Source organism: Oncorhynchus tshawytscha, linkage group LG01 (assembly GCF_018296145.1).
Source record: "Oncorhynchus tshawytscha isolate Ot180627B linkage group LG01, Otsh_v2.0, whole genome shotgun sequence".
NCBI lineage: Eukaryota > Metazoa > Chordata > Actinopteri > Salmoniformes > Salmonidae > Oncorhynchus > Oncorhynchus tshawytscha.
In genome coordinates this window covers 90,212,892-90,238,391 of record NC_056429.1, presented here as the reverse complement: position 1 = coordinate 90,238,391, position 25,500 = coordinate 90,212,892, and the positions used below count along the sequence as shown (strand labels likewise).

Genomic DNA, 25,500 nt, shown 5'->3' with positions numbered 1-25,500 from the left:
GATTAATCGGTATCGGCATTTTTTGGTCCTCCAATAATCGGTATCGGTATTGAAAAATCATAATCGGTCAACCTCTAGTTGAGACTAGGTTTTCCAGTGTTGTTTGTTGCACTGTTACAGATGTAGGATCTTAATTTGATCACCCTGTTGCAGAAGAACTGTCCTGCTGCAGGATTATTTTCCTGCTTTAGCAAACTGGCTCAAATTAAGATCCTACATTTGTAAATCTGTCAGTTGCACCACATGTTGACTTCAATATTACCTCTCAGACATTGGACAGAACTCATCCTAAAATCAACACTGTTGTATATGTCAATATAAAAACAAAATCAATACAATACAAAATAATTACCAGCATTAACTCAAAACGGAGAATAAAAGATCCACAGACAAAAGCAAATTAACATTTTAACGTAAGCATCATTTTGTAACTTAAGATGCCATGGTCCTAACCAGTATGTGCGCACAAAAATGTAAACATTTCTGCAACAACAAAAAATTAAATGTGTTCCTTCGTTGTTCAATCAACCTGATGCTATTGAAACACGTTTTTCCAATATTAAATTACCTATCAAAATATGACAGAATAAATAAACTGTTCAGCAGCAGTGGCCTCCATTCAGGTAAAAACCACAGGAGGGCAGTGGAATGCCCTGGAATGTCAAATAAGACTTGTTGATCCAACTCATAAACGTTACTTAGAGACTGGATCCTGGTAATAAGGCAGCTTATTTCTGCTATGACAATCATTTTTTCTCTAGTTCGAAGACGGAGGGGCGACTGGGGCCGCTCTGAATTCGGCAGAGGGGCACGGTGCAGTCACATTTCTGCCCCTCCGTGTCCATATCCAGCAGAGAGCAGTCCATCTTGACCTCGGCGGAGGAGAGGACGATGTTGAGGCTCCTGGCGCTCTTCTCTCCAGAATAGTGGCCCAGGGAGTAGCTTTTGTTGCGGCCCCTCAGGAGACCCCAAGAGTGGGGTTTGCCCCGAAGGGACAAAGGCCGGGACCTGGAGGTGACAGTCTCCCCACGGGCTGCTCTCTTAGGGGTGTCCTCCCTGTCAGACTTCTTCTTCTGAGAGGTTGTGGTGGAAGACAGTCCCGATGAAGTTGTGAGAGAGCCAGATGTACCGTTAGCTGGGGACAGAAAGGAGAAACAGAGACTGTTTCATTGTTCACGGATCATTTGTACAGTGGTGTCACCTCACAATCAAACACAACTGCATTAAATATATACAGTCTCTCTGTGTCACCCACGGTCCTGATGTCACGTTCACTCACTGTCCTGAACGATGGCCGACTTCTTCCTCCGGAGGTGAGAGCCCATGCTTTGACTGTGAGTCTTCTCTGGGGCAGCAGGCTGGGGGAGGGTGGAGGCCGGAGTCCTGCGGCCGGGCGCCTCTGGAACCTGGGGCTGGGAGCCACTTCTGGGCTGTGGCGTGGGGTGCGACAGGCTGATAGGGGCCACTTCCTTCACAGGGCTGGGCTCTGGCCCCTCCGAGGCTGACCGCAGGAGGCTCTTGGTAGAGTTATACTCTGAGATGGAAGACATGGAGATGAGGTTGATGGGGCCTTGGGAGGCTGCCTCCTCCTTATGGGAAGAACGTCCACCAGGGAAGCGTGTGGCGCGCTGGAACAGACCCTCTTTCTTTTTCTTCTCCACACTGGGCTGAGGCTCAGGGTCATCTGCCGGTGGGGCATTGAGCACATTACGTAGGTCAAAGCCCAATGCTACCGAGGCCAGCATAGAGGCACAGCCGTAGAGCACGGTGTCTGTCCGGCGGCGAGCGGAGGTCCTCTTCAGGCTATTGGTGGGGGTGTGCTGGGGGGTGGTGCTGGTGGAGCTGGCTGAGGTGGTACTGGAGTCCTCCAGGCTTTCCCCAGGGCAGCTTCCTGCCGTCCCCTCGCCCCCCTGCTGCTTCTCATCTTTCCACAGAGGTAGATCGATGTACACCTGATTGGGGAACTTCAGTTGCTTTGGTTTGGTGTTGTCCGATCCATCTGGCGAGCACATCTCTTCTTTACTGGTCCCTGAACATGAAGGACGAGGACAGAGACAGGCTGTTGACAGGGACTAAGAAATGGTCTTGTTGTGTTCCATCTGATTATATTAGAAGACACATTTCTCCTCACCTTGCTGCTCTGCAAACAACGCAGCCAACGGAACGGACTTCTGGGACTTCCCCAGACTGGTGGACCAGGGGTTGTTTCCATCAGACAGTGGCCTCACTCTGCCAGGACAAGTCAGTTTCAAAAAACAACCCACACAGACACCATGAAGATGACAGAAGAAATACTGAACGGAGATGAAAAGAAACACTAATGTCCTGTACCTTTCAGCACAGTTTCCCCGCTCCTTGGTCTGAACGGAGCTCGGTCCCCACGTTCGCCCCTTCTTCTTAATCCCCTTCTTGACGTCATCAAACTCCTCCGGCTTGTAGATGGTGCTTCGTCCCCATGTCCTGTTGCTCTCGTCCAGAGTCACTGTGATGAAGGAGAGAACATCAGTCAACAACTGGCAGAGTACTCCAATACACCAGTGACAAATCTGAGTGTCCAGGCCAACAGCAGATACAGTTGCAGCCAAATATCTTGGCACCTTTGCACTTTCTTAAATAATTCCCTATTTCTCCTAGAATAAGTGGAAAATCCAATAACAAGGTGTGGTGACAAATACTTTTAAAATGAAACTTATTTGAGAAGAAATAGGGAATTATTTAAGAAAAGTACAAGGCTGCCAATATATTTTAGTCTTCAACCACTTGAGTAGAATTTAGTGGACTGGATTATTTGAGAAGATAACCTCCACCATCAACCGCAAAGGGAAATATTCATATAATCACTGCAGCTGAACACTGGTTAGGAAATCAAAAATACTCTGTATATAGATCTGTGAACATTTCAAGAACACGTTGGGTTGCAAATGAAGAGAACACCTGTGATCAGGTGATATACATTACAGGTTACAAATGACCTCGGATGCATCCCAACGTGTCCTTCATTTCAAAGCAAACCTATATTATTATTAGTAATAAAAACCCTGAAACATCCTGGGCTTTTCAGAGGATAAACCCAAGTACATTTTCTGAAATCAGAGATGATGATAGTCCATCAAATTGTCTTAGTAGCCAGAAGCACAGGCAACCGTTAGAACCCTAGACGTTGAGAAACACGTTAGCCGGTGCACCCACAGCAGACAGAACGGCCACATTCCAACAATGCCAGTTGCTTGCCTTTCTTCCTAACCCCAGTATAGGGCTGGCACTCGCTGGTGATATCCACATCTTGGTGATACACATACATACTGTCCCTTCGGATACTGTCAATTCGGGCGCACACTAGAGGGAGAAAACATTCATGCAGAACCAGAACAGAGGTTAGAGAGGGAAGCTTACCCAGTCATAACAGCTACAGTGCCTTCAGAATGTATTCACACCCCTTGAATTTGATAACAGTCTGAATATAACATGTATTACATTAAGATTGTGTCACTGGCCTACACACAATACACAATAATCCAAAAGTGGAATTATGCTTTTCGAAATGTTTACAAACTAATAAAACATTTAAAGCTGAAATGTCTTGAGTAAAGCAAGTATTCAACCTCTTTGTTATGGCAAGCCTAAATAAGGCCATGAGTAAAAATGCGCTTAAAGTCACAAAATACGTTTCTTGGACTCATTCTGTGTGCAATAATAGTGTTTAACCTGATTTTTGAATGACTACCTCACCTCTGTACCCCACGTCCTTCCTTACTCAGTTGCCGGAGAGGAAGGAAACCGCTCAGCGATTTCACCATAAGGTCAATGGTGATAAAACAGTTACAGATTTAAATGGCTGTGACATGAGAAAACCGAGGATGGATCAACAACATTGTAGTTACTCCACAATACTAACCTAAATGACAGAGTGAAAAGAAGAAAGCCTGTAAATAATACAAATATTCCAAAACATGCATCCCGTTTGCAATAACGCACTAAAGTAAAACTGCTACATGTGCTTTATTTGACAAAGAATTTATCTTCATGTCCTAAATACAAAGTGTTATGTTTGGGGCAAATCCAACACATCACTGAGTACCACTCTCCATATATTCAATCATGGTGGTGGCTGCATCATGTTATGGGTAAAAATAATAATACTTCTTTTATGTAGTGTATATAAGTATGTGGACACCTGCTCGATGAACATCTCATTCCAAAATCATTGGCATTAATATGGAGTTGGTCCTCCCTTTGCCGCTATAACAGCCTCTACTCTTCTGGGAAGGCTTTACACTTGAACATTGCTGCAGGGACTTGCTTCCATTCAGCCACAAGAGCATTACTGAGGTCGGGCACTGATGTTGGGTGATTAGGCCTGGCTCACAGTTGGCGTTCCAATTCATCCCAAAGGTATTCAATGGGGTTGAGGTCAGGGCCCTGTGCAGGCCAGTCAAGTTCTTCCACACAGATCTCTACAAACAATTTCTGTATGGACGTTGCTTTGTACACAGGGGCATTGTCATGCTGAAACAGGAAAAGGCCTTCCCCAAACTGTTGCCACAAAGTTGGAAGCACAGAATCGTCTAGAATGTCATTGCATGCTGTGACGTTAAGATTTCCCTTCACTGGAACTAAGGGGCCTAGCCCGAACCATGAAAAACATCCCCAGATCATTATTCCTCCTCCACCAAACTTTAAGGTTGACACTATGCATTGGGGCAGGTAGGGTTTTCCTGGCATCCGCCAAACCCAGAATCATCCGTCGGACTGCTAAATGGTGAAACGGGATTAATTCATACCTCCAGAGAACGCATTTCCTCTGCTCCAGAGTCCAATAGCGGCAAGCTTTACACCACTCCAACCAACGCTTGGGCAAGGTGATCTTAGGCTTGTGTGCAGCTGCTCGGCCATTTCATGAAGCTCCCGACTAACAGTTTTTGTGCTGATGCAGTTAGGAACTCGGTAGTGAGGGTTGCAACCAAGGACAGACAATGTTTATGCGCTTCAGGGGTCCCATTCTGTCAGCTTGTGTGGCCTAAAACTTCGCGGCTGAGCAGTTGCTGCTCCTAGACATTTCCACTTCACAATAACAGCACTTACAGTTGACCGGGGCAGCTCTAGCCGGGCATAAATTTGACGAACTGACTTGGAAAGGTGGCATCCTATGACGGTGCCATGTTGAAAGTCACTGAGCTCTTCAGTAAGGCCATTCTATTGTCAATGTTTGTCTATGCAGATAGCATAGCTGTGTGCTCGATTTGATACACCTGTCAGCAACGGATGTGGCTGAAATAGCCGAATCCACTAATTTGAAGGGGTGTCCACATACTTTGTATATTTTCGTTTATTATTTTTTTTGTAAAAATTTTCCCCCGTTTTCTCCCCAATTTTCGTGGTATCCAATTGTTTAGTGGCTACTATCTTGTCTCATCGCTACAACTTCCGTACGGGCTCGGGAGAGACGAAGGTTGAAAGTCATGTGTCCTCCTATATACCCAACCAAGCCGCACTGCTTCTTAACACAGTGCGCATCCAACCCGGATGCCAGCCGCACCAATGTGTCGGAGGAAACACTGTGCACCTGGCAACCTTGGTTAGCGGGCACTGCGACCGGCCCGCCACAGGAGTCGCTGGTGCGCGATGAGACAAGGATATCCCTACCGGTCAACCCCCCCCTAACACGGACGACGCTAGGCCAACGGACCTCCCGGAGGCGGCCGGTTACGACAGAGCCTGGGCGGGAACCCAGAGTCTCTGGTGGCACAGCTGGCGTTGCAGTACAGCGGCCTTAACCACTGCGCCACAGGGGAGGCCTTAATGTAGTACTTTTCAAAGAATATCTAAGCGTTTCAAATCACAAAAAAAGATAACCAATTTAGAAAAACAACACCACAACATCATGACAGTCATTAGAAAGTTTATGGCTTCTGTGGTCATCGGAGGGAGGTAGGCAGGTAGTGCGCTGTCATCAAGATGCCTCTGGCTTTTCTGTAGTAGAATTGAGATTAAGTTTGGTCTCCGTAGTAGATAGCTAGCTAGCTACTCGTTCACTACAACCAAAATGAAGCACCCACTTGGATGCTGCTACGGCAGTTACGTGGCCCCAGAAAGCACACCACCTTTCAATAATAAATCAATATTATATTCTATTTTCAAAATACAGGGTATGCTTTTTTTGGATAAAAATAAAAAGAATCGAGCTAAGCACAGAGAAAATCCTAGAGGAAACCTGGTTCAGTCTGCTTTCCAACTAAGGTTGACCCCAATTAGTCGAATGGTTGATTGTTTGGTTGATAGGCTGCAACAATGCCGAGGGCTCTTTATAACTCCGCATGATTGCTTGACGGTAGTCGGGGGCAGTACATCCTGTATAAACACAAACTCACTTCCTTGACAACAGCTCTGCACTGCTCTGTGAAGCGCAAGAAGTATGAATGCCCTGAATTCTGCTGAGGTCGTATCACTGTAAATGCTGCATGGCCAATGCAGACGTCGGATTGACCATGCGACCAGATGCACAATGCACTTCTCTCTCCAGAATGCGCTCTCTCCTGCCGATTTGTGCACATTGTTTCATAACTTCTTTGTGTGAATGGTTTGCATTTGATTGTTAGTGTATATCAATTCCCCATTACATAAATCACCAGCATTACATTTACAGTTAATTCCTATAATTTCTAATCTACAATGTTTGTTACTTTGGTTAAGGTCATTTATTTTAATGTATTCAATATTATTATTCCAGTCTTCCTGTTCTCATTGTTTGAGTGGACACATTGAAGCTATGCTACACTTGTGAGTAACATGTTTTTGGTTTGTTTTGTCAATTTAGTCATTGTCTTTTGTTTGGAGCACTCCTGTCAATGTTGAGTAACGACGCACACGCATAGAAGTAGGCCTATAGGCTACCTGACAAACCTTTCCAGCTCTCTCACTTTCGATAACCACTCAGCATGAAAGCGAAAAATGCCAGTGGAAACGTCATAAAATAGGCCTACGTGATTACTTCTTAACAGTGCTCGACTTGGACTGAAATAGGTTCCAGTACTCATTTTGGGTGCTGGTACTGTTTCTATTTAGGTGCAGGATTTAATATTATATAAAGAGGAACAGGAGCTAAAGGAGTAGAAAATTTGAGGTGCTGGTACTCAGCTCCGGTGAGCTCCTGCCCAAGTCAAGCCCTGTTTCTTATCCCTTGCGGAAATAGCCTACAGCTGTGTCTGTCCCAAGCTCACTGGCCTGGGGAAACTCTTAGGGCCAGAATATTTTATACAATGTTGCAAGTTAGCTAGTGCAAGCTTCAGGGCTGGATTCAATTTAATAGTTGATATAATTAATCAAGTTCATTGCAGACAGGCCATGTGTATCCAAAGTGATTTATAGGATTTTTATTTTTATCAGGATATGTTCTACAATGTTTTTATTTGTTGGCTTTATATAGGCTACTTTTACATAGTTTGCAATGGCAATAGAAGTTACTTTTTAAGTTAATTTAAATTTGGATAGAATCTTGATTAACCACATGACAATGATTTTGAAATGATTTTGAAATATGAAGAAGTTATTATAAATTTAAATTAAACTTTCACGAAAATGTGCATATGAAAACCATAACTGGTATGCATATCGGTAGAAATGGTAAGATAAATTCAACATTCAACATGAGAAAGGTTGCCGACTCCTCGTGCAGCCTATTACCGGCAACTTCAGGAGAGTCATGGCAGAATCTGTGAAAGCAAGCAGGAACGGTTGGAGAATAGTTGGATCAGGTAAAAAAAAAATATTCTGGTTATCTAGCTGCCTGGCGCCCTCGCGAGGCCTCAAAATATAAGCTTAAAGCATCAGACAAACTGCTTATAGTTGATTTTAATAAAACACATAGGGTGTGTCTATATATGGAAAAATACACATATAAAAATGTAAACCAATCAATTGGTTGAAAGAACAGACAACATTTGGTCAACCAATATTTTTTGGGGACGGGGACAGCCCAATATCCAACAGACACTGGGAGACAAATTCACCTTTCACCTTTTTTAACCTAAAACACAACGCCAAAATATACACTGGAATTGCTTACCAAGATGACATTGAATGTTCCTGAGTGGCCGAGATAGAGTTTTGACTTAAAATCGTCTTGAAAATCTATGGCAAGATTTGATGATGGCTGTCTAGCTATGATCAACAACCAACTTTTTAAAGAATAATGTGCAAATATTGTACAATCCAAGTGTACAAAAGCTCTTAGAAACTTATCCAGAAAGACTCACAGCTGTAATTGCTGCCACAGGTGATTCTAAAATGTATTGACTCAAGGGTGTGTATACTTATGTAAATTATATATTTCTGTATTTCTGCATTTTTAAAAACATGTTTTTACTTTGTCATGAAGGGGTATCGTGTGTAGATGGGAAAAATAATATATTTAATTAATTTTTGAATTCAGGCTGTAACAAAACAAAAAGCGGAATAAATCAAGGGGTATGAATACTTTCTGAAGGCACTAGATGCCATGATAAAGCACACGTACAAAGCTTTGTTTCACAGCACACTTGGGCACACACTTGATTTGATACTTATGTATCTGACCCAGGTCTGTCGTGTTGCAGTATGTTGGATTGTCTGAGGTGTACTTACACTGGATGGCCCGGAGGCGGGGTATGAGTGTGGGGCTGCTGGGGGGGCTGGTGTTCAGACTCCTACTGTCCATGGAGGGTGACGCCTGCACCGTGATCTTGTGCTGGAAATCTAGAAAACAGAGACACAGGTAAGGGTGGTTGGTCACTTTGACCATTGGTGTAATATCTCATTGACAGACTACGTAACATAAAAAGGTATTGTAACGTCTGTCAAAAGACTGGGATGCAACGACCAATGAGCGAAAGTAGTTCCGCTTTGACTAGTCTTAGTCAAAGCTAGTATGCTGTCTAGTTAATATGCTGTTCTACATGATGTCTTGTTAGTATGCGGTCCTCCATGATGTCTTGTCAGTATGCTGTCCTCCATTATGTCTTGTTAGTATGCTGTCCTCCATTATGTCTTGTTAGTATGCTGTCTTCCATTATGTCTTGTCAGTATGCTGTCCTCCATTATGTCTTGTTAGTATGCTGTCTTCCATTATGTCTTGTTAGTATGCTGTCCTCCATTATGTCTTGTTAGTATGCTTTCTTCCATGATGTCTTGTTAGTATGCTGTCCTCCATGATGTCTTGTTAGTATGCTGTCCTCCATGATGTCTTGTTAGTATACTGTCCTACATGATGTCTTGTTAGTATGCTGTCCTACATTATGTCTTGTTAGTATGCTGTCCTACATTATGTCTTGTTAGTATGCTGTCCTCCATGTCTTGTTAGTATGCTGTCCTCCATGTCTTGTTAGTATGCTGTCCTCCATGATGTCTTGTTAGTATGATGTCTTGTTAGTGTGCTGTCCTCCATGATGTCTTGTTAGTATGCTGTCATACGTCTATGATTCTAACGGAGCTTCTAAACAAATAAAGATTGGTGTAAATCTATTGAACTTTTTGTCAACTCGAAGGTAACACTGACTTTGACAAAGAGAAAGACAGACTATCAACCAACCCGACAAGACAGAAAGAGTCAGAAACAGACAGACAGAAGCACCCACCTGAGGGCAGGCTGATGCGGTTGCCGTCCTTGAGTTTGAGGCGGCTGCGTTTGAACTTGCCCTTCCTCTTCTTGACGTTGGGCTTGTCCTTGTTGAGCTGAAAGATGAGGATGTTGAGTTCCCTCTCCAACACATTGATCTCCCGCTCCGCCAGCTGCTGCTCCCTCCTCTTCAGCAGCTCCTCGTGGGACTTCTGCTGCAGCGCCGCACGCGTCAGCTCCTCCTCCCGTGAACGCAGCTCCTACAGGAACACATGGAGGGTCAGACGAATAGATGGACAACTCTGTATGATAAGGGCCGCATTCCTCTGCCCAGGCGTTGCTGACGCATGCCAGATCTTACAACGCCTGGATAGGTATTTTACCTATCAGGCAGGTGTGCCCGCCCCTGCCAAACAATAGTAGGGGAAACACTACCATAATGATCTACACACAGGTTCTAGGCAGTGCATTATTTCCTTAGCCCTTCTGTCTGTCATTTCTACTAAAAATAACTTGCATTGTTCGCATATTTTATCAGATTGAACTCTTTGTAAATGATAAGAAACAAAGTTCTCTGCAAACACAGCAGTGATCAGTGCTCTTCCCCCCCAACCTTCACAATCAGTGAACTTACTCTTGGGTGGTAGAAAAACAAAGCATTAGCTTTAGGCTAGAGTGGCCTGTGACCCCTAGCCACTCAGTCCACAGAGCTGTCCCAGGCCCTCTGTCTGCAGTAACAGCAAGGTGGGCCCATTGTAGTGCTGCATGGCCCTGAAGCATAGCCCTTACTGTAGGAAAGTTCCTTTAAGAGAGGCTGGCCAGCACTCACAAGTTGTAAATCTCAACTGGCTTTATGGAGCTTTGCAGAAATGTTGTGGTGCTCGGGGAGAGGATGACTAAGCCAAAGATCACAAGCTAAAGGGGGCTTCCATCACTTGATCGTCAACTAGGTTGTGAATGAGTAGGGTTGACAAAAATCACTTGAACTATTTCGTAGAGCAGCATTTGAATTTTGTTTTGGTTCCTCTCAGAAAACATAATAATCCTTAAACTTCTGCAAAGCAGCTTTACAAACCCACTGGAGTGAAATTAGATATTTTGTGTAACAACTTTGCAACTTGTGAGGTAGAAAAAATATACAATAATTTCAGTGTTAAAAAGAACAGAAAAACAATAACCCTATATCTGGACTCAAAACTTCACTTTGTAGTTACAGAAGAAAAAGGTTTTGCAAAATGGCGCATGAAGCAAGCTGAACCTCACTTTACCTACAGACCTAGGGTCAGACTTCAGCCCCTCAGAAATATACATGAAGCAAGCTGAACCTCACTTTACCTACAGACCTAGGGTCAGACTTCAGCCCCTCAGAAATATACATGAAGCAAGCTGAACCTCACTTTACCTACAGACCTAGGGTCAGACTTCAGCCCCTCAGAAATATACATGAAGCAAGCTGAACCTCACTTTACCTACAGGCCTAGGGTCAGACTTCAGCCCCTCAGAAATCTACATGAAGCAAGCTGAACCTCACTTTACCTACAGACCTAGGGTCAGACTTCAGCCCCTCAGAAATATACATGAAGCAAGCTGAACCTCACTTTACCTACAGGCCTAGGGTCAGACTTCAGCCCCTCAGAAATATACATGAAGCAAGCTGAACCTCACTTTACCTACAGACCTAGGGTCAGACTTCAGCCCCTCAGAAATATACATGAAGCAAGCTGAACCTCACTTTACCTACAGGCCTAGGGTCAGACTTCAGCCCCTCAGAAATATACATGAAGCAAGCTGAATCTCACTTTACCTACAGGCCTAGGGTCAGACTTCAGCCCCTCAGAAATATACATGAAGCAAGCTGAACCTCACTTTACCTACAGACTTAGGGTCAGACTTCAGCCCCTCAGAAATATACATGAAGCAAGCTGAACCTCTACCTACAAGCCTAGGGTCAGACTTAAAGCCCCTCAAAAATATATATGGATAAGTGTTTCAGATCATATGCAACCCCTAACAATGAAATGTAGAAACTCACACTCAGTTGGAACAGTGTGTGGCTATCTGTGCTTCCGTTATATCGTTATCCTTTAAGAGGTAATTAAATGAACCAGTGTCATATGGGGAAACAACATGAAGAATTGACATACTAGACAATCCCTGGGAGAGCTTTGGTATATTGCACCATTTGCCAAGTTTGATGCTTAACGATTCAGCTGAAGTTGCAAGAAAGGGCATTCTCAATACAGCAATTACAAATCCCATTTGATTTAACGAGGAGGGACCAAGGAAAGCAGCTTATCGCATTACCAAGGGGAAATACTTAAAACCATCAATGCTAATAGCTTGTTTTTTTAAAAGATACGATTAGCTCGCCTACAGAAAGTAACCAATTAAAATCAAAGCACTCCCTTAACTACAGGTTTATTGCACCGCTGCCTTCCATGCGCTTCTAACCTTGTACTTTACACAGTGGAAAGGTCTTGTTCCCACATATTGGAGGTTTACCTATACAACGTATCTACTTAATGAGTCACAAAGGATGAGTCTAAGGTATGAACAGGACAAATGTACTTAAGCAAAATAAAAAATAAATTGCACAATTTCTCTCAATGTGTCCTGAGTACTGAAAATGCCATGTGAATGGTGAGAGGCGTGTTTGGGAATACATCCCCCTACGCTGATCAACTGAACAAAGACATACAGGGAGAGAGGTGACATTTGTAACAACAAGATTTGAACGTTTAGTCCATAATGTTGTTTGATCGGTGGTTAGGCTATTAGCTGGCCAAAAGTAGGTTACATGAAAAGTGCAATACTGTAAATATAACTGTGTGTTAGTGTGGATTTTCAGTGAATTTATGTAGATCACGAAACTCATCTGTATTTTCTGCGGTGTAGGAAAATTCTCAGCAACAAACGAGTGATCAAATTAAGATCCTACAACTGTACCTTCTCTTTTGTTCTGAGCTCATCAAACATCTCCTGGATCTCCACCCTCCAGTTCTCCTGCATGGAGTGGAAGGAGTCCTGGGGCATGGTGGCCATCACTGCTTCCTCTATGGCTGTTAGCTGCTCCAGGATGGAGGCAAACGACGGCCGGATGTGGGGGTCCTGCTCCCAACACTCTGAGATACACAACAAGGTGGAACCAAGACAGATCAATGTTCTGAAACTTTGACAAGTAAATTAACACCATTATCTAGTTGTGTGACACTGACACACACACACACACACACACACACACACACATTCTTGAACAACAATATATCATCCAATGAATGCAGCTACTTCAGGCAACATTAATTGTTCTTGAAAAGTGGGTTGAGGAATGGCAACAGCAGATGGATGGTCTGACTGCACCTTCCATGAGCTTGGAGAAGGGTTCTGGGCAGGTGGATGGAATAGGGAGGGTTAACTTGTTGACAGCCACACCATAGGCCACAGCCAGCCCATCAATCCCACGGTAAGGCACCTCTCCTGTCAGCAGCTCCCATAGAAGAACACCATAACTAGAAGAGAACACAGATATATTGAGTACACTGTCCTAACAACAGTGGTATTACAGCACTATTATAGTGATGGGGGAAAAAACTATAGATACATATCGGGATATTATGTTTGACAAAAAATGTGATAGTTTTGACAATATCATTTTTGCACTAGTTGGCTATACCTGCACCAAAACTACAGTATTTTCCTTCATAGCTTATTCTCCATCTATTTTTAAATAGTGAGCCAATTTGTTTTCAGCACTTTAATTTCCATGACTAATAAAAACTAATTTTGTCATGACTCTTGTCCTTCTGCAGCAGACATATAGTGAACAATATGTTTGGAAAAATCTAATTACAATAAAATCACAGTATCGAATCGCAATACATATATAATTGTGAGAATTGCAATACATATCGTATCGGCACCTAGGTATGGTGATAGTATGGTGGTGAGGTCTTTAAGTATGGTGATAGTATAGTATAGTGAGGTCCTTAAGTATGGTGATAGTATAGCATGGTGATAGTATTGAATGGTGATAGTATAGAATGGTGATAGTATAGAATGGTGACAGTATTGAATGGTGAAAGTATTGAATGGTGATAGTATAGTATGGTGAGGTTCTTAAGTAGCATGGTGGTAGTATAGCATGGTGGTAGTATAGCATGGTGACAGTATAGCATGGTGGTAGTATAGCATGGTGATAGTATAGCATGGTGGTAGTATAGCATGGTGGTAGTATAGCATGGTGGTAGTATAGCATGGTGGTAGTATAGCATGGTGACAGTATAGCATGGTGGTAGTATAGCATGGTGGTAGTATAGCATGGTGACAGTATAGCATGGTGACACAGTATAGCATGGTGACACAGTATAGCATGGTGACACAGTATAGCATGGTGATAGTATAGCATGGTGATAGTATAGCATGGTGGCAGTATAGCATGGTGGCAGTATAGCATGGTGGCAGTATAGCATGGTGACAGTATAGCATGGTGGTAGTATAGCATGGTGACAGTATAGCATGGTGATAGCATAGCATGGTGGTAGTATAGCATGGTGACAGTATAGGATGGTGATAGTAGGCCTCCCGAGTGATGCAGTGGTCTAAGACACTGCATCTCAGTAGTAACTGCGCCACTAGAGATTCTGGGTTCGAATCCAGGCTTTGTCGCAGCCGACCATGACCGGGAGACCCATGGGGCTCCGCACAATTGGCCCAGCGTCGTCCGGGTTAGGGGAGGGTTTGGCTGGCAGGGATGTCCTTGTCCCATCGCGCACTAGCAACTCCTGTGGCGGGCCGAGCACGGTTGCCAGGTGTACAGTGTTTCCTCCACCACATTGGTGTGGCTGGCTTCCGGGTTAAGTGGGCACTGTGTCAAGAAGCATTGCGGCTTGGTTGGGTTGTGTTTCGGAGGACAGATGGCTCTCTACCGTTGCCTCTCCAAAGTCGGTACGGGAGTTGCAGCGATGAGACAAGACTGTAACTAGCAATTGGATACCACGAAATTGGGGATAAAAAGGGGTAAAAAAAATATATATTTTTATACAGTTGAAGTCAGAAGTTTACAGTTGAAGTCAGAAGTTTAGCCAAATACATTTAAACTCAGTTTTTCACAATTCATGACATTTAATCCTCGTAAAAAAATCCCTTCAATATATCCACATAATTGTCCTTCCTGATGATGCCATCAATTTTGTGAAGTGCACCAGTCCCTCCTTCAGCAAAGAATCCACACAACAAGATGCTGCCACCCCTGTGCTTCACGGTTGGGATGGTGTTCTTCGGCTTCAAGGTCTCCCTTTTTCCTCCAAACAAAATGATGGTCATTATTTTTGCTTCATCAAACCAGAGGACATTTCTCCAAAAAATATGATCTTTGTCCCCATGTGCAGTTGCAAACCGTAATCTGGCTTTTTTATGGCGGTTTTGGAGCAGTGGCTTCTTCCTTGCTGAGCGGCCTTTCAGGTTATGTCGATATAGGACTCGTTTTACTGTGGATATAGATACATTTGAACATGTTTCCTCCAGCATCTTCACATGGTCCTTTGCTGTTCTTCTGGGATTGATTTGCACTTTTTTGCTATACTTTTTCCACCACTGCAATTGATTGCAGAAAATGCAGAAATGATAAAAGTGCTGAAATTTGTTCTGGTTGAAGTTGAATTGAACAGTATAAAACAATCAGAATAGAGGAAGACTCTGAAATCACTAAGAATGTATGTGTTGCCACCCTAGGATCACTCACAACTCCTAAAGCAAACGTAGAACTTTGATTATTCAAAAACTAAAAATACCGTCATTTAATTATTATTATTATTTTTTAAATATCATGATATAATATTTTGGCCATATCACCCAGCCCTAGATAGTACAGCATGGTGATAGTACAGCGATAGTATAGTATACATTCCCACTATTATAACACATGATAACACTCAAATTCACATTGCCTAAACCTTTGTTGTGCCTAAGGCTGCCATTTAGAAGACCTTGGTCTTGAATAATGGACGCGTTGAATGCTAAATAATGGCAGTAAAATGTTGTTTACCAGTACAGTGCAAACAATGATCCTGTTTTGATTAAGCACCAAGCCTACAGTCATCATTTATCATGTAATTAATGTAAGCTCTGGATGCAGCAGATTGTAGTTACCAGTGGAGGGTGTTCAGGGCTACTGTAGGCTATATTGCACATCCTAGTAGCGCAGAATGTACCGACAGTTGTGATCTGATAAAAACAGTTTTGGTTTGAACAAAATAACAACGAAAGCACTTATTATCAGAAATAGGTCAGGACAAATGTTTCTAAATGTCTGAAATAAAAGGAGTATCATGGTGCCACCTTTCCAAATCCTCATCTCCTAAAAGCCTATTGATTCCAGTCTGACATGGGCCTGTTTGGAACAGAGTAGCGGAAGAGCAATCCATGGTAACATAATTACACAGAGACTCGATTTTTCACATTATAATGTATGCCAAACAAAAACCATTGATTTCAAAGTTTAACAAACCATACAACTCTATGCACAATGAATACTTTTAACAATTTACACAGTAACACAAAAAAAAGCAATTACTGGAAAAATTGTGGAGATGCAAATTTTGGTAACAGAATCACAGTAAAATTGACCTCAGTTTTATTCTGTAACCAAACTTTGCATCTGCACAACTCTTCCTGGAAATGTGTTTTTGTAAATTGTTCAAATTAGTTATTGTGCATAGAATTCTATGGTTAGTTAAAACTTTGAAATCAATGTTTTTTGTTTGACATACATTTTAAAGTGAATAAGTCTCAGCGTAATTCCGTTACCATGGAATTTCCCAGGAGCGTGCTGTTAGTTTTACCTCCAGACATCGCTGCCTTTGGAGAAGAGAGAGGACTTGATGACTTCAGGGGCCATCCATGAGTACGTGCCAGCAGCACTCATCTTGGTGGTGTTGTGCCACTCTCTGGCCAGGCCAAAGTCTGTGATCTTCAAGGTCTTCCTTCCAATGTCATCGTTCTCAATTTTTTCAAGTAATAAAACTAGAAGGAGAGGAGTGGGTTGGTTAGGTATTTGGTGAACCACAATGGGATATCTTCAAAGTATAGAAAACTAAATAAAAATTCATATCATTCATGATGATCAAATGGGGAAAATGACAGCATTATAATAGATCTGTCCCCGGGTCTGTATACCTAGTGCTTTCAGAAAGTATTCACCCCCCTTGACACATCAAAATTCTATCAATATTAAAATGTTACAAACCTAAAAAGTTACTTCTGTTGCCATTGCCAATTATGTAAAAATAGCTAATACATCCAACAAATAAAACATTGTAAAGCATCCTGCAATGTTCATTAAATAGTACCCGCAAAACACCAGTCTCAACGTCAACAGTGAAGAGGCAACTCCGGGATGTAGCCTATTACTGGCAACTTTAGGAGAGTAACGGCAGAATCTGCAAAAGCCAGTAGGAGTGGAAGGAAAATGGTCAGAGATCTCTGTCTCCCTCTGGAGTCATTTGCGTCTTATTTCATCTAACAGTGAGCTTAAAGCATCAGACAAGCTCAATGCATATAGTTGATTTTATTAAAACACACAGGGTGTGTCTACATATGGAAAAATACACTTTTAAAATTAAAGAACGTTTTAAAACTTTTGGTCGGGGTCAGCCCTAGAATAACAACATTATAGTTACTCCACAATTAACCAAAATGACAGAGTGAAAAGAAGGGAGGCCTGTACAGAATAAAAATATTCCAAAACATGCATCCTGTTCGCAATAAGGCACTAAAGTAAAACTGCAAAAAATGTGTCAAAGAAATGTACCTTATGTCCTGAATAAAAAGTGTTATATTTGGGGCAAATACAACACTTAACTGAGTACCATTTTCATGTTTTCAAGCATATCATGGGTATGTCATCGGCAAGGACAATTGGGTTTAGGATAAAAAGAAACGGAATAGAGCTAAGTACAGGCAAAATCCTGGTTCAGACTGCTTTCCAATAGACACTGGGAGAAATTTCACCTTTCAGCAGGACAATAACTTAAAACACAAGGCCAAATATATACTGGAATTGCTTACCAAGAAGACATTGAATGTTCTTGAGTGGTCTAGTTACAGTTTTGAATTAAATGGCAAAGACTGGAAAATGTCTGTTTAGCAATGATCAACAACCAACTTCACAGAGCTTGAATTTATAGATTGTGCAAATCAAATCAAACTTTATTTGCCACATGCGCCGAATACAAGTGTAGACATAACCGTGAAATGCTAACTTAAAAGCCCTTAACCAACAGTGCAGTTCAAGAATAAGAAAATATTTACCAAGTAGGCTAAAATAAAAAGTAACAATTAAAAGTAACACAATAACGAGGCTATATACAAGGGGCACCGGTACCGAGTCAGTGTGCAGGGGAAGAGGCTAGTTGAGGTATTCTGTACATGTAAACTCAGCAAAAAAAGAAACATCCTTTCACTGTCAACTGTGTAAATATTTGCATGAAAATAACTAGATTCAACAACTGAGACATAAACTGAACAAGGTCCACAAACATGTGACTAACAGAAATGGAATAATATTTCCCTGACGAAAGGGGGGCGGTCTAAATCAAAAGTAACAGTCAGTATCTGGTGTGGCCACCAGCTGCATTAAGTACTGCAGTGCATCTCCTCCTCATGGACTGCACCAGATTTGCCCGTTCTTGCTGTGAGATGTTACCCCACTCTTCCACCAAGGCACCTGCAAGTTCCCAGATATTTCTGGGGGGGAATGGCCCTAGCCCTCACCCACCGATCCAACAGGTCCCAGATGTGATCAACAGGATTGAGATCCGGGCTCTTCACTGGCCATGGCAGAACAATGACATTCCTGTCTTGCAGGAAATCACGCACAGAACGAGCAGTATGGCTGGTGACATTGTCATGCTGGAGGGTTTGGTCAGGATGAGCCTGCAGGAAGGGTACCACATGAGGGAAGAGGATGTCTTCAGAAAATTGGTTATGTTACAAACGTCAGCTCATCGGATTTTGTAACGTTAACGTTAGCTGTCTGACTTTATTAGCCTGCTAATTCTCACACCATAAACTCAATTATTTGATCAATTAAGTTGGCTAATGTTGCTCAACATTTCCCTGGCTAGCTAAGAGAATTCAATACGGCTAGCAAGATACTTAACAATGCTAATAATTAGGGACGCACAATATATCGGTGGACATATTGGAATCGTCCGTTATTAGCTAAAGATTCCAACATCGGTATCGACCTGATGTTTAGTTTAATGCCGATGTGCAAAACCGATGTCAAAGCTGACGTGCATACCTATACTTTATTCGACGTTTGGATGAGAAGTGTGCCCAAAGTAAACTGCCTGTTACTCAGGCCCAGATGCTAAGATATGCATATAACTGGTAGAGTTTGATAGAAAACACACTCAAGTTTCCAAAACTGTTAAAATAATAGTTAGTTACGTGTAAACGTGAGAGCTAGACACAATAACCATGACTTGGATCCACAGGATAGCACTGTGACTTCCAACAGGACACTATGGTTCCCTGGTTTCATTTCAAATGCATGCCTTCTGGTGCAAGAATCTTGAAATTCTTTAACCTTCACATCTCTATAGCCGAAACTACAAAATGAAAGTGTTAGGAGGGCTGGCAAGAGGCCACGTTTCAATGTGCTGTGCCCTGTCTGTCAAATGAACATCGCTTCCACCTACAGCACCTCCCTACTCTATAGCTCCAATCTGCAGGAAGGAACAAGCTATTGTGTTAAAATAAAAATAGAGATGAAATATAATCAAAATAAGCCTTTCAGACCCGGGAGTCTGGGCATTCTTGTGGCTGCCGTCACCTAGCAACTAGTGCTTGACCACTCCATTGTGCAAACTTATGTTAAGCTTTTGCCCCTCATTAGCAGCATTCCTCCTTCGGACCGCGAGGTATTAAAAGATTAGGGAACACAAAGACACAATTTCACTGACTTTTTGATATTCCCTTAAGATAATCATTGACCAAATCAGTGTGTGTTATACTACACTAAGTCAATTGTGGGTTGATCACTTCTGAAGGTATAATAGGTAGTCCGTCGGTTGTGAAAGTTTGTGCACTGCATTAGCCCTCCTCTCACAATGCATGCTCCAGAGAAACCTTCACAATGATATCCCACAGATGAATTGCCCTTTAGGCTGCCTTATTTGTGGCTGGTGTCCTGAGTAACTGGTTTAAAAGTATGAAACAAGAGAAAGTGTATAGTTCCCGGTGGGTGGGGGAGGTCAGTGAATGTTATATTTTCCAATTAAAGTCAGCTACAAGTGTTATTTGACACAATAATGTGGAAAAATAAAACACACGACATTGTGTTAGCAGTGCAGTTACGCTAATTATGTTACCGGATATAAATCCACTTCACCTACTGTAGTTCAATAACCAAAAAACATCATTTCTAACTCAAGGGGTCATGTCATAGCTGACACCCCGTTCTTTCTGCAGACATCTTTGAATCTTAATATTTAACCGTTTTTGGAACGAGTGGTCGCATAAAAAAACAGAGGGAGATTTGACCATAATTCTGTTACCAAACATTGCACCTCCACAGTTCTACCAGTAAATGTGTTTTTGAGAAATATTCTGTGTGAATTGTTCAAAGTAGTCCTTGTACATAGAGTTGCATGGTTTGTTAAACTTTGAAATTAATGGTTTTATTTGGCATACATTATGAGGGGGAAAAAAAACTTACCATGGAATTACCCTGTTCAATAAAAAGAGGCTGGGTTTGTTTGGTTAGCCCACACCCCCATCTGACAGTGATTATGTAGACATGTGAACGATTCCCTGGTGAAAAATAAAATGCAGCCAGATGGATTGCCGAACAAGGTTCACCTTCGGTGAAAGCAGAGCCTGATGAGACACACCAGAGAACAGACAGTCGCCAAAATCATGTTTCACACAACACAGAGGTCACACTTTGAAGTATGTAGCCACAGTCATAGTCCACTCTGAAACCTTCTCATGCATTATTCAGAGGGACGACTCCAAGGCAGTATCAAAAAGTAAACAACGCCACATAAAAATTTGAGTCTGGAAATCTTATCACCTATTGAAACAGGCCTAAAAGTTAACTGTAGCATGTTTCAGTTCTAAAATCATCAGGATTTTTTCCAGTGACCCATTCGGTTGGTTCTTGCAACACCGGCATTGTGGGTTTGATTTCCACATGGGCCATATAGGCCTAATATGAGATGCTTTGGGAAATTTAGGAGCACATAGCCTACACTGATGACATGGTTTGAAGTTGAGTGTTTAGTAAAGCAGGGGCTATATTTGAGACAACATTTCAGGGTGGTGGGGGTTAGGGAACCCAGCTGAGCAAACATAGACCTTATTTCACATCCTTTCGAGGGTCCCCCCTGCATACACAGATCCTTCTCTAGGGTCCTGCCTGGTTTTCACATGCCCTGAAGGGGATCTGTGTTTGTGGGGATCAGCCACATGCCAAACAGACCGACAAACAGATGGAGGAGAGAGCTCAGTCTCCGCTGCTTGTACAGGCCTCTGGAGTCTATACGGGTGACCGAAAAACAACAGAGTTGAAAGAGGGAATGTTGTCTGTGCTGAATGACTGAGGAAAGGAACGGAATGCAGATGGTGCAATTTCATCGCAGTCACAATGAATCTGCACTTCTCAAAATTGAATCTGCACTTCCCAAAATGTCAAACATTACTGCTTTGCAAACTTAAATTAACTTAAATGTACTGTCACGCAATCAGGCAAGATGGGACAGATATGTCAACAATACCTATGTAAATATATCACTAGCCACTTTAAACAATGCTACCTTATATAATGTTACTTACCCTACATTATTCATCTCATATGCATACGTATATACTGTACTCTATATCATCGACTGCATCCTTATGTAATACATGTATCACTAGCCACTTTAACTATGCCACTTTGTTTACATACTCATCTCATGTATATACTGTACTCGATACCATCTACTGTATCTTGCCTATGCTCCTCTGTACCATCACTCATTCATATATCCTTATGTACATATTCTTTATCCCCTTACACTGTGTATAAGACAGTAGTTTTGGAATTGTTAGTTAGATTACTTGTTGGTTATTACTGCATTGTCGGAACTAGAAGCACAAGCATTTCGCTACACTCGCATTAACATCTGCTAACCATGTGTATGTGACAAATAAAATTTGATTTGATTTGATTACCTAGGCAGTCTAGTGGTTAGAGCGTTGGACTACTAACCGAAATTTGCAAGATCGAATCCCAGAGCTGACACGGTTTATATATAAAAAATTAAAGAGTTGTTCTGCCCCTGAAAAGGTAGTTAACCCACTGTTCCTAGGCCATCATTGAAAATAAGAATTTGTTCTTAACTGACATGCCTAGTTAAATGAAGTAGTTCTCTTTCAACATGCCACTGGGCCAGGTGACTGATGAATATGATCATAATCGTGATTTAGCATATCACTAATGTGAGGCTAGCCCAAGAGGGTTTTAGTGATAGTTTAAACAGGGAAATTCATGGCAGAGAAGCCCTCTCTCTTAATCATTCCTTCAAATGCCAACCTCAACACTCAGTTGCTAGTGGGCCTATCAACAACATGCATGCAATGTCATATAAAAGATGCCATTTAGTAGATGCTTCTGTTGAAAGCAACTTAGTCATAGGTGCATTCATTTTGTATATGGGTAGTCCCGGGAATTGAACCCACTATCCTGCACTTGCATTCTAGGCTAATATATGGCAGCTTACCCAATGTGCAGAACACATTACTTAGTGATGGATGTTTCAGTTGTGTAGAATATCAACTGTATCCTCATGCATTAGTTTAGTAACAGTAAAAGTGTATTCATAAGCTTTAGGATTATTTTTTAGTTGGTAGAGGACATTGTGGACCATTCCAGATCCGGCATACTTCACACTGTTTCAAGAGGGGTGTGCTCAAAGGTAATAAGTGCATGCACAGGTGCATTTTTGGAAACAAGTGCACGTATGGCCATGCTCTGTTTTAATCTGTTCTAAAAGTGATGCAAGGTTATTTTTAGCAGATGGTAATATTAATATGTTTCTTACTGTTGCAGGATTTCAGGTCGCGGTGAATAATAGGCACAACAGCCTCCTCGTGTAGGTAGTGCATGCCCCTGGCGATTTGAACAGCCCAGTTGACAAGAATGTGTGGGGGTATCCTCCGACCAGTCAAAGCCCGGGTAAGAGTCCCTCCACGAGCATATTCCATCACCAAGCACAGGTTTGGCTCCTCAAGACAAACACCTTCAAGTTTTATTATATTGGGATGTTGTAGCATAGAGAAGAGCTTGGCCTCTTGCTTAACACCATCCGAAGTTGCAGTGATGTCTTCGTCAGGATCCTGTCGCGCTGCCTTCACAGCGACCTCTTGGTCTTTCCATGTCCCTCGGTAAACTTTACCAAATCCTCCGACACCGATTATTTCCTCTAAAACGAGTTCGCTAAAATCTATTTGGATGGGAGTACTCGGACGCTCCCTCACCCCTACCGTGCTACCGCCTGGAAGTCTGTAAATGGCAGGTTGATAGGTAACATAATTTGCAGGGAAAATCCCGACTCTATGGTTAATTTTACCCGTCCACCATCCTTCATCTCCCGAGATGGCAGCATCCTTCGAGAGGACCTCAACAACGTCCCCCCGCCGCAGACTAAGTTCGTCTTCTCCAGTACTTCCATAGTCAAACACTGCCGTCCACAGCGATCGGGACAGGGGAGCGGAATGAGCCCAAGCTCTTGCAGTGGGGGAATCTGTCCAGGCATGCTCTCCCGTGTCTTTCGGTTGCCCCTCACCGTTTGGGAAACCGCCCTTGGAAACATCCATTTCTCGGTGGCTGTAGCCGTACCATATAGGGTGCAAACTGTTGACGAAAAAGCAAACGATCAAAGGACCTCTAACTGGAATGCTCGTGAATCGTTCAGACCGATATCACAAATAGGCAAGACGGTTCCAGCATGGTATTCCAACGTCCTGGTAAAACGCGCTTGCTTACTTTCATCTCTCCGCGTTGCCACAGGGAGTTTCTTTGTGGGTCAACTTTTGATAAAGTTACGCTAGTTGGAAAAAACAATGCATATTTATGTAGCTAACGAGCTACTTATCAGAAAGTGTACATGAAAGTTTACCCAGTCCCAACACGGACAGAGTGAAAAATAAGCCCATTACATCTACTTAACTTAATAGCTAGCAAAAAGTGCATAGCTAAATGTGCTAACGTTAGCAGCTACCTAATTTAGTAGCTAGCAAAAAAGGGCATAGCTGAACGTGCAAACGTTAGCTCCTGAATTTTCAGGCTGACGTTTATCAAGTGCCAAAACAGTACCTGCAGTCACATTATCGAAATAAACTTGGGTTAAACACCAGAAACATACACCAACATCAGGATTAGCTATATTATTGTTGGTAACTATGCTATTGCCAAGCTAAGTTTTCAGTTAGCTTTTAGCTGGCAAGTTTAGCTAACGTTAGTTGAATCGCTTTCTAAAACCTTTAGCTGGCTAGCTAACCCATTCGCTATACTACTATAGTAGCTAGCTAACGTTAGATCAGCCCATTGACTGCACTGACATTTGGAGCATACATTCTGCTAATGTCTTGTCGTGTAACAAACAATGGAACGTGTTGTTGCGTTGAAATGATTCGCCAGGATCCGAAAGATATCAAACGTTTCAGCAACTTCCCTCAAAACAACCCGTACGGCACCGCCATCTCTCCAACTAGACTCATCCGAACTGTCTGACACACTATTCAGCGTCTGGCTGGTCCTGGGAAGTTTGGGAACGCTGCTCGAGCTGTTCTGTTCTACACGCAGATTGGTGAATTTAGCCTGACGTGACATGCCTGTCCCTATAGGAAAACGAGGAGGAGCAGTTGGGAGAGTAGCCTCGGTGTGCAGAAGAGGGCACGCTGTGATGGAAAATTATGCAATATTATCGATGATAGCAATAGTAGGCTAATAATGAATTACTGTGCAGCCGTGCGTAAACTCATTATTTTACAAGCACCAACACGACAATCACATCATAAACAAACGAGTAATAACTGTTTAATGATTCATAAACTAGCCTACATTAATTGGCCTATAATTTAGGCCAGTAAATAACTGTCTAGGCCTATTTATTAACCCTTTTAGACCATACTTTTCAACAATTGCATGTACTTTTTGGGGCCAGTAAGAAGTTTTTTTCGTGGGTTTTAAAGAATATGGCTAAGACCTGAAATAGCTTAGTTGGTTCTAATAGCCTTGTAAAAAAAATCCATTGAATGTCAAGTAGTTATATATTAGTGTTTTATAATTAGTGTTTTATAACCACCAAAAATGACCAGTTATAAATAGGGCCAAGAGCTAGGCTTTAGCTCAGAAAGCTAACACAGGCCTGTGGCACACATTTGCTGACAACACGACTGATCTCCGACGGCGATGAGGCAGTGTGGTGCCAGGACAACCTCTCCCTCAACATCAGCAAAACAAAGGACCTGATCGTTGACAACAGGAAATGGCGGGGAGAGCACGTCCCCATCCACATCGATGGGGCTGTAGTGGAGCGGATTGAGAGCTTCAAGTTCCTCAGTATCAACATCACTAAGGAATTAACATGGTCCGCATACACTGTACACCCACACAGTTTTGAAGAGGGCACATCAGTTCCTCTTTCCCGAAAAGATTTGGCGTGGGCCCTCAGATATTCTATAAGTTCTATAGCTGCACCATTGAGAGCATTTTGACTGGCTGCATCACCGCTTGGTACGGCAACTGCAAGGCACCTATCCACAAGGTGCCACAGAGGGTGGTGAGTACGGCCCAGTACATTTTTATTTTACCTTTATTTAACGAGGCAAGTCAGGCAAGTCAGTTAAAAACAAATTCTTATTTT

At 42.5% G+C, this 25,500-nt stretch overlaps 1 protein-coding gene across 5 annotated transcripts; it reads right to left on the bottom strand.

Moving 5' to 3' along the window:
- Positions 1 to 289: 289 nt before the first annotated feature.
- Positions 290 to 24,481, bottom strand: LOC112234579 (mitogen-activated protein kinase kinase kinase 21). 5 transcript variants are annotated; one of them, XM_024402761.2, is made up of 11 exons: positions 22,675 to 24,481; positions 16,426 to 16,606; positions 12,947 to 13,095; positions 12,536 to 12,711; positions 9,609 to 9,849; positions 8,620 to 8,730; positions 3,232 to 3,336; positions 2,332 to 2,482; positions 2,132 to 2,229; positions 1,280 to 2,059; positions 290 to 1,135 (listed from the first exon to the last, which is right to left on the bottom strand). In XM_024402761.2, the coding sequence occupies exons 1-11, from the start codon at positions 23,447 to 23,449 to the stop codon at positions 747 to 749; spliced, it is 3,156 nt and encodes a 1,051-aa protein (XP_024258529.1). In that variant the 5' UTR covers positions 23,450 to 24,481; the 3' UTR covers positions 290 to 746. The 5 variants fall into 5 exon arrangements, with proteins under 5 accessions (XP_024258529.1, XP_024258530.1, XP_042183209.1 ...); XM_024402762.2 differs by having other exon boundaries at positions 1,280 to 2,029; positions 22,675 to 24,479; XM_042327275.1 differs by lacking the exon at positions 22,675 to 24,481 and adding an exon at positions 16,933 to 17,813.
- Between the last annotated feature and the right edge of the window lie 1,019 nt (positions 24,482 to 25,500).

Bases quoted from the DNA above. Each gene is read 5' to 3' on its own strand.
- LOC112234579 (XM_024402761.2), bottom strand. From the start codon at position 23,449: ATGGATGTTTCCAAGGGCGGTTTCCCAAACGGTGAGGGGCAACCGAAA. The intron at 13,096-16,425 runs GTAAAACTAACA...GTTCTCTTCTAG, and splicing joins AAAGGCAGCGATGTCTGGAG to TTATGGTGTTCTTCTATGGG. The intron at 1,136-1,279 runs GTGAGTGAACGT...TTCTGTCCCCAG, and splicing joins GTCGGCCATCGTTCAGGACA to CTAACGGTACATCTGGCTCT.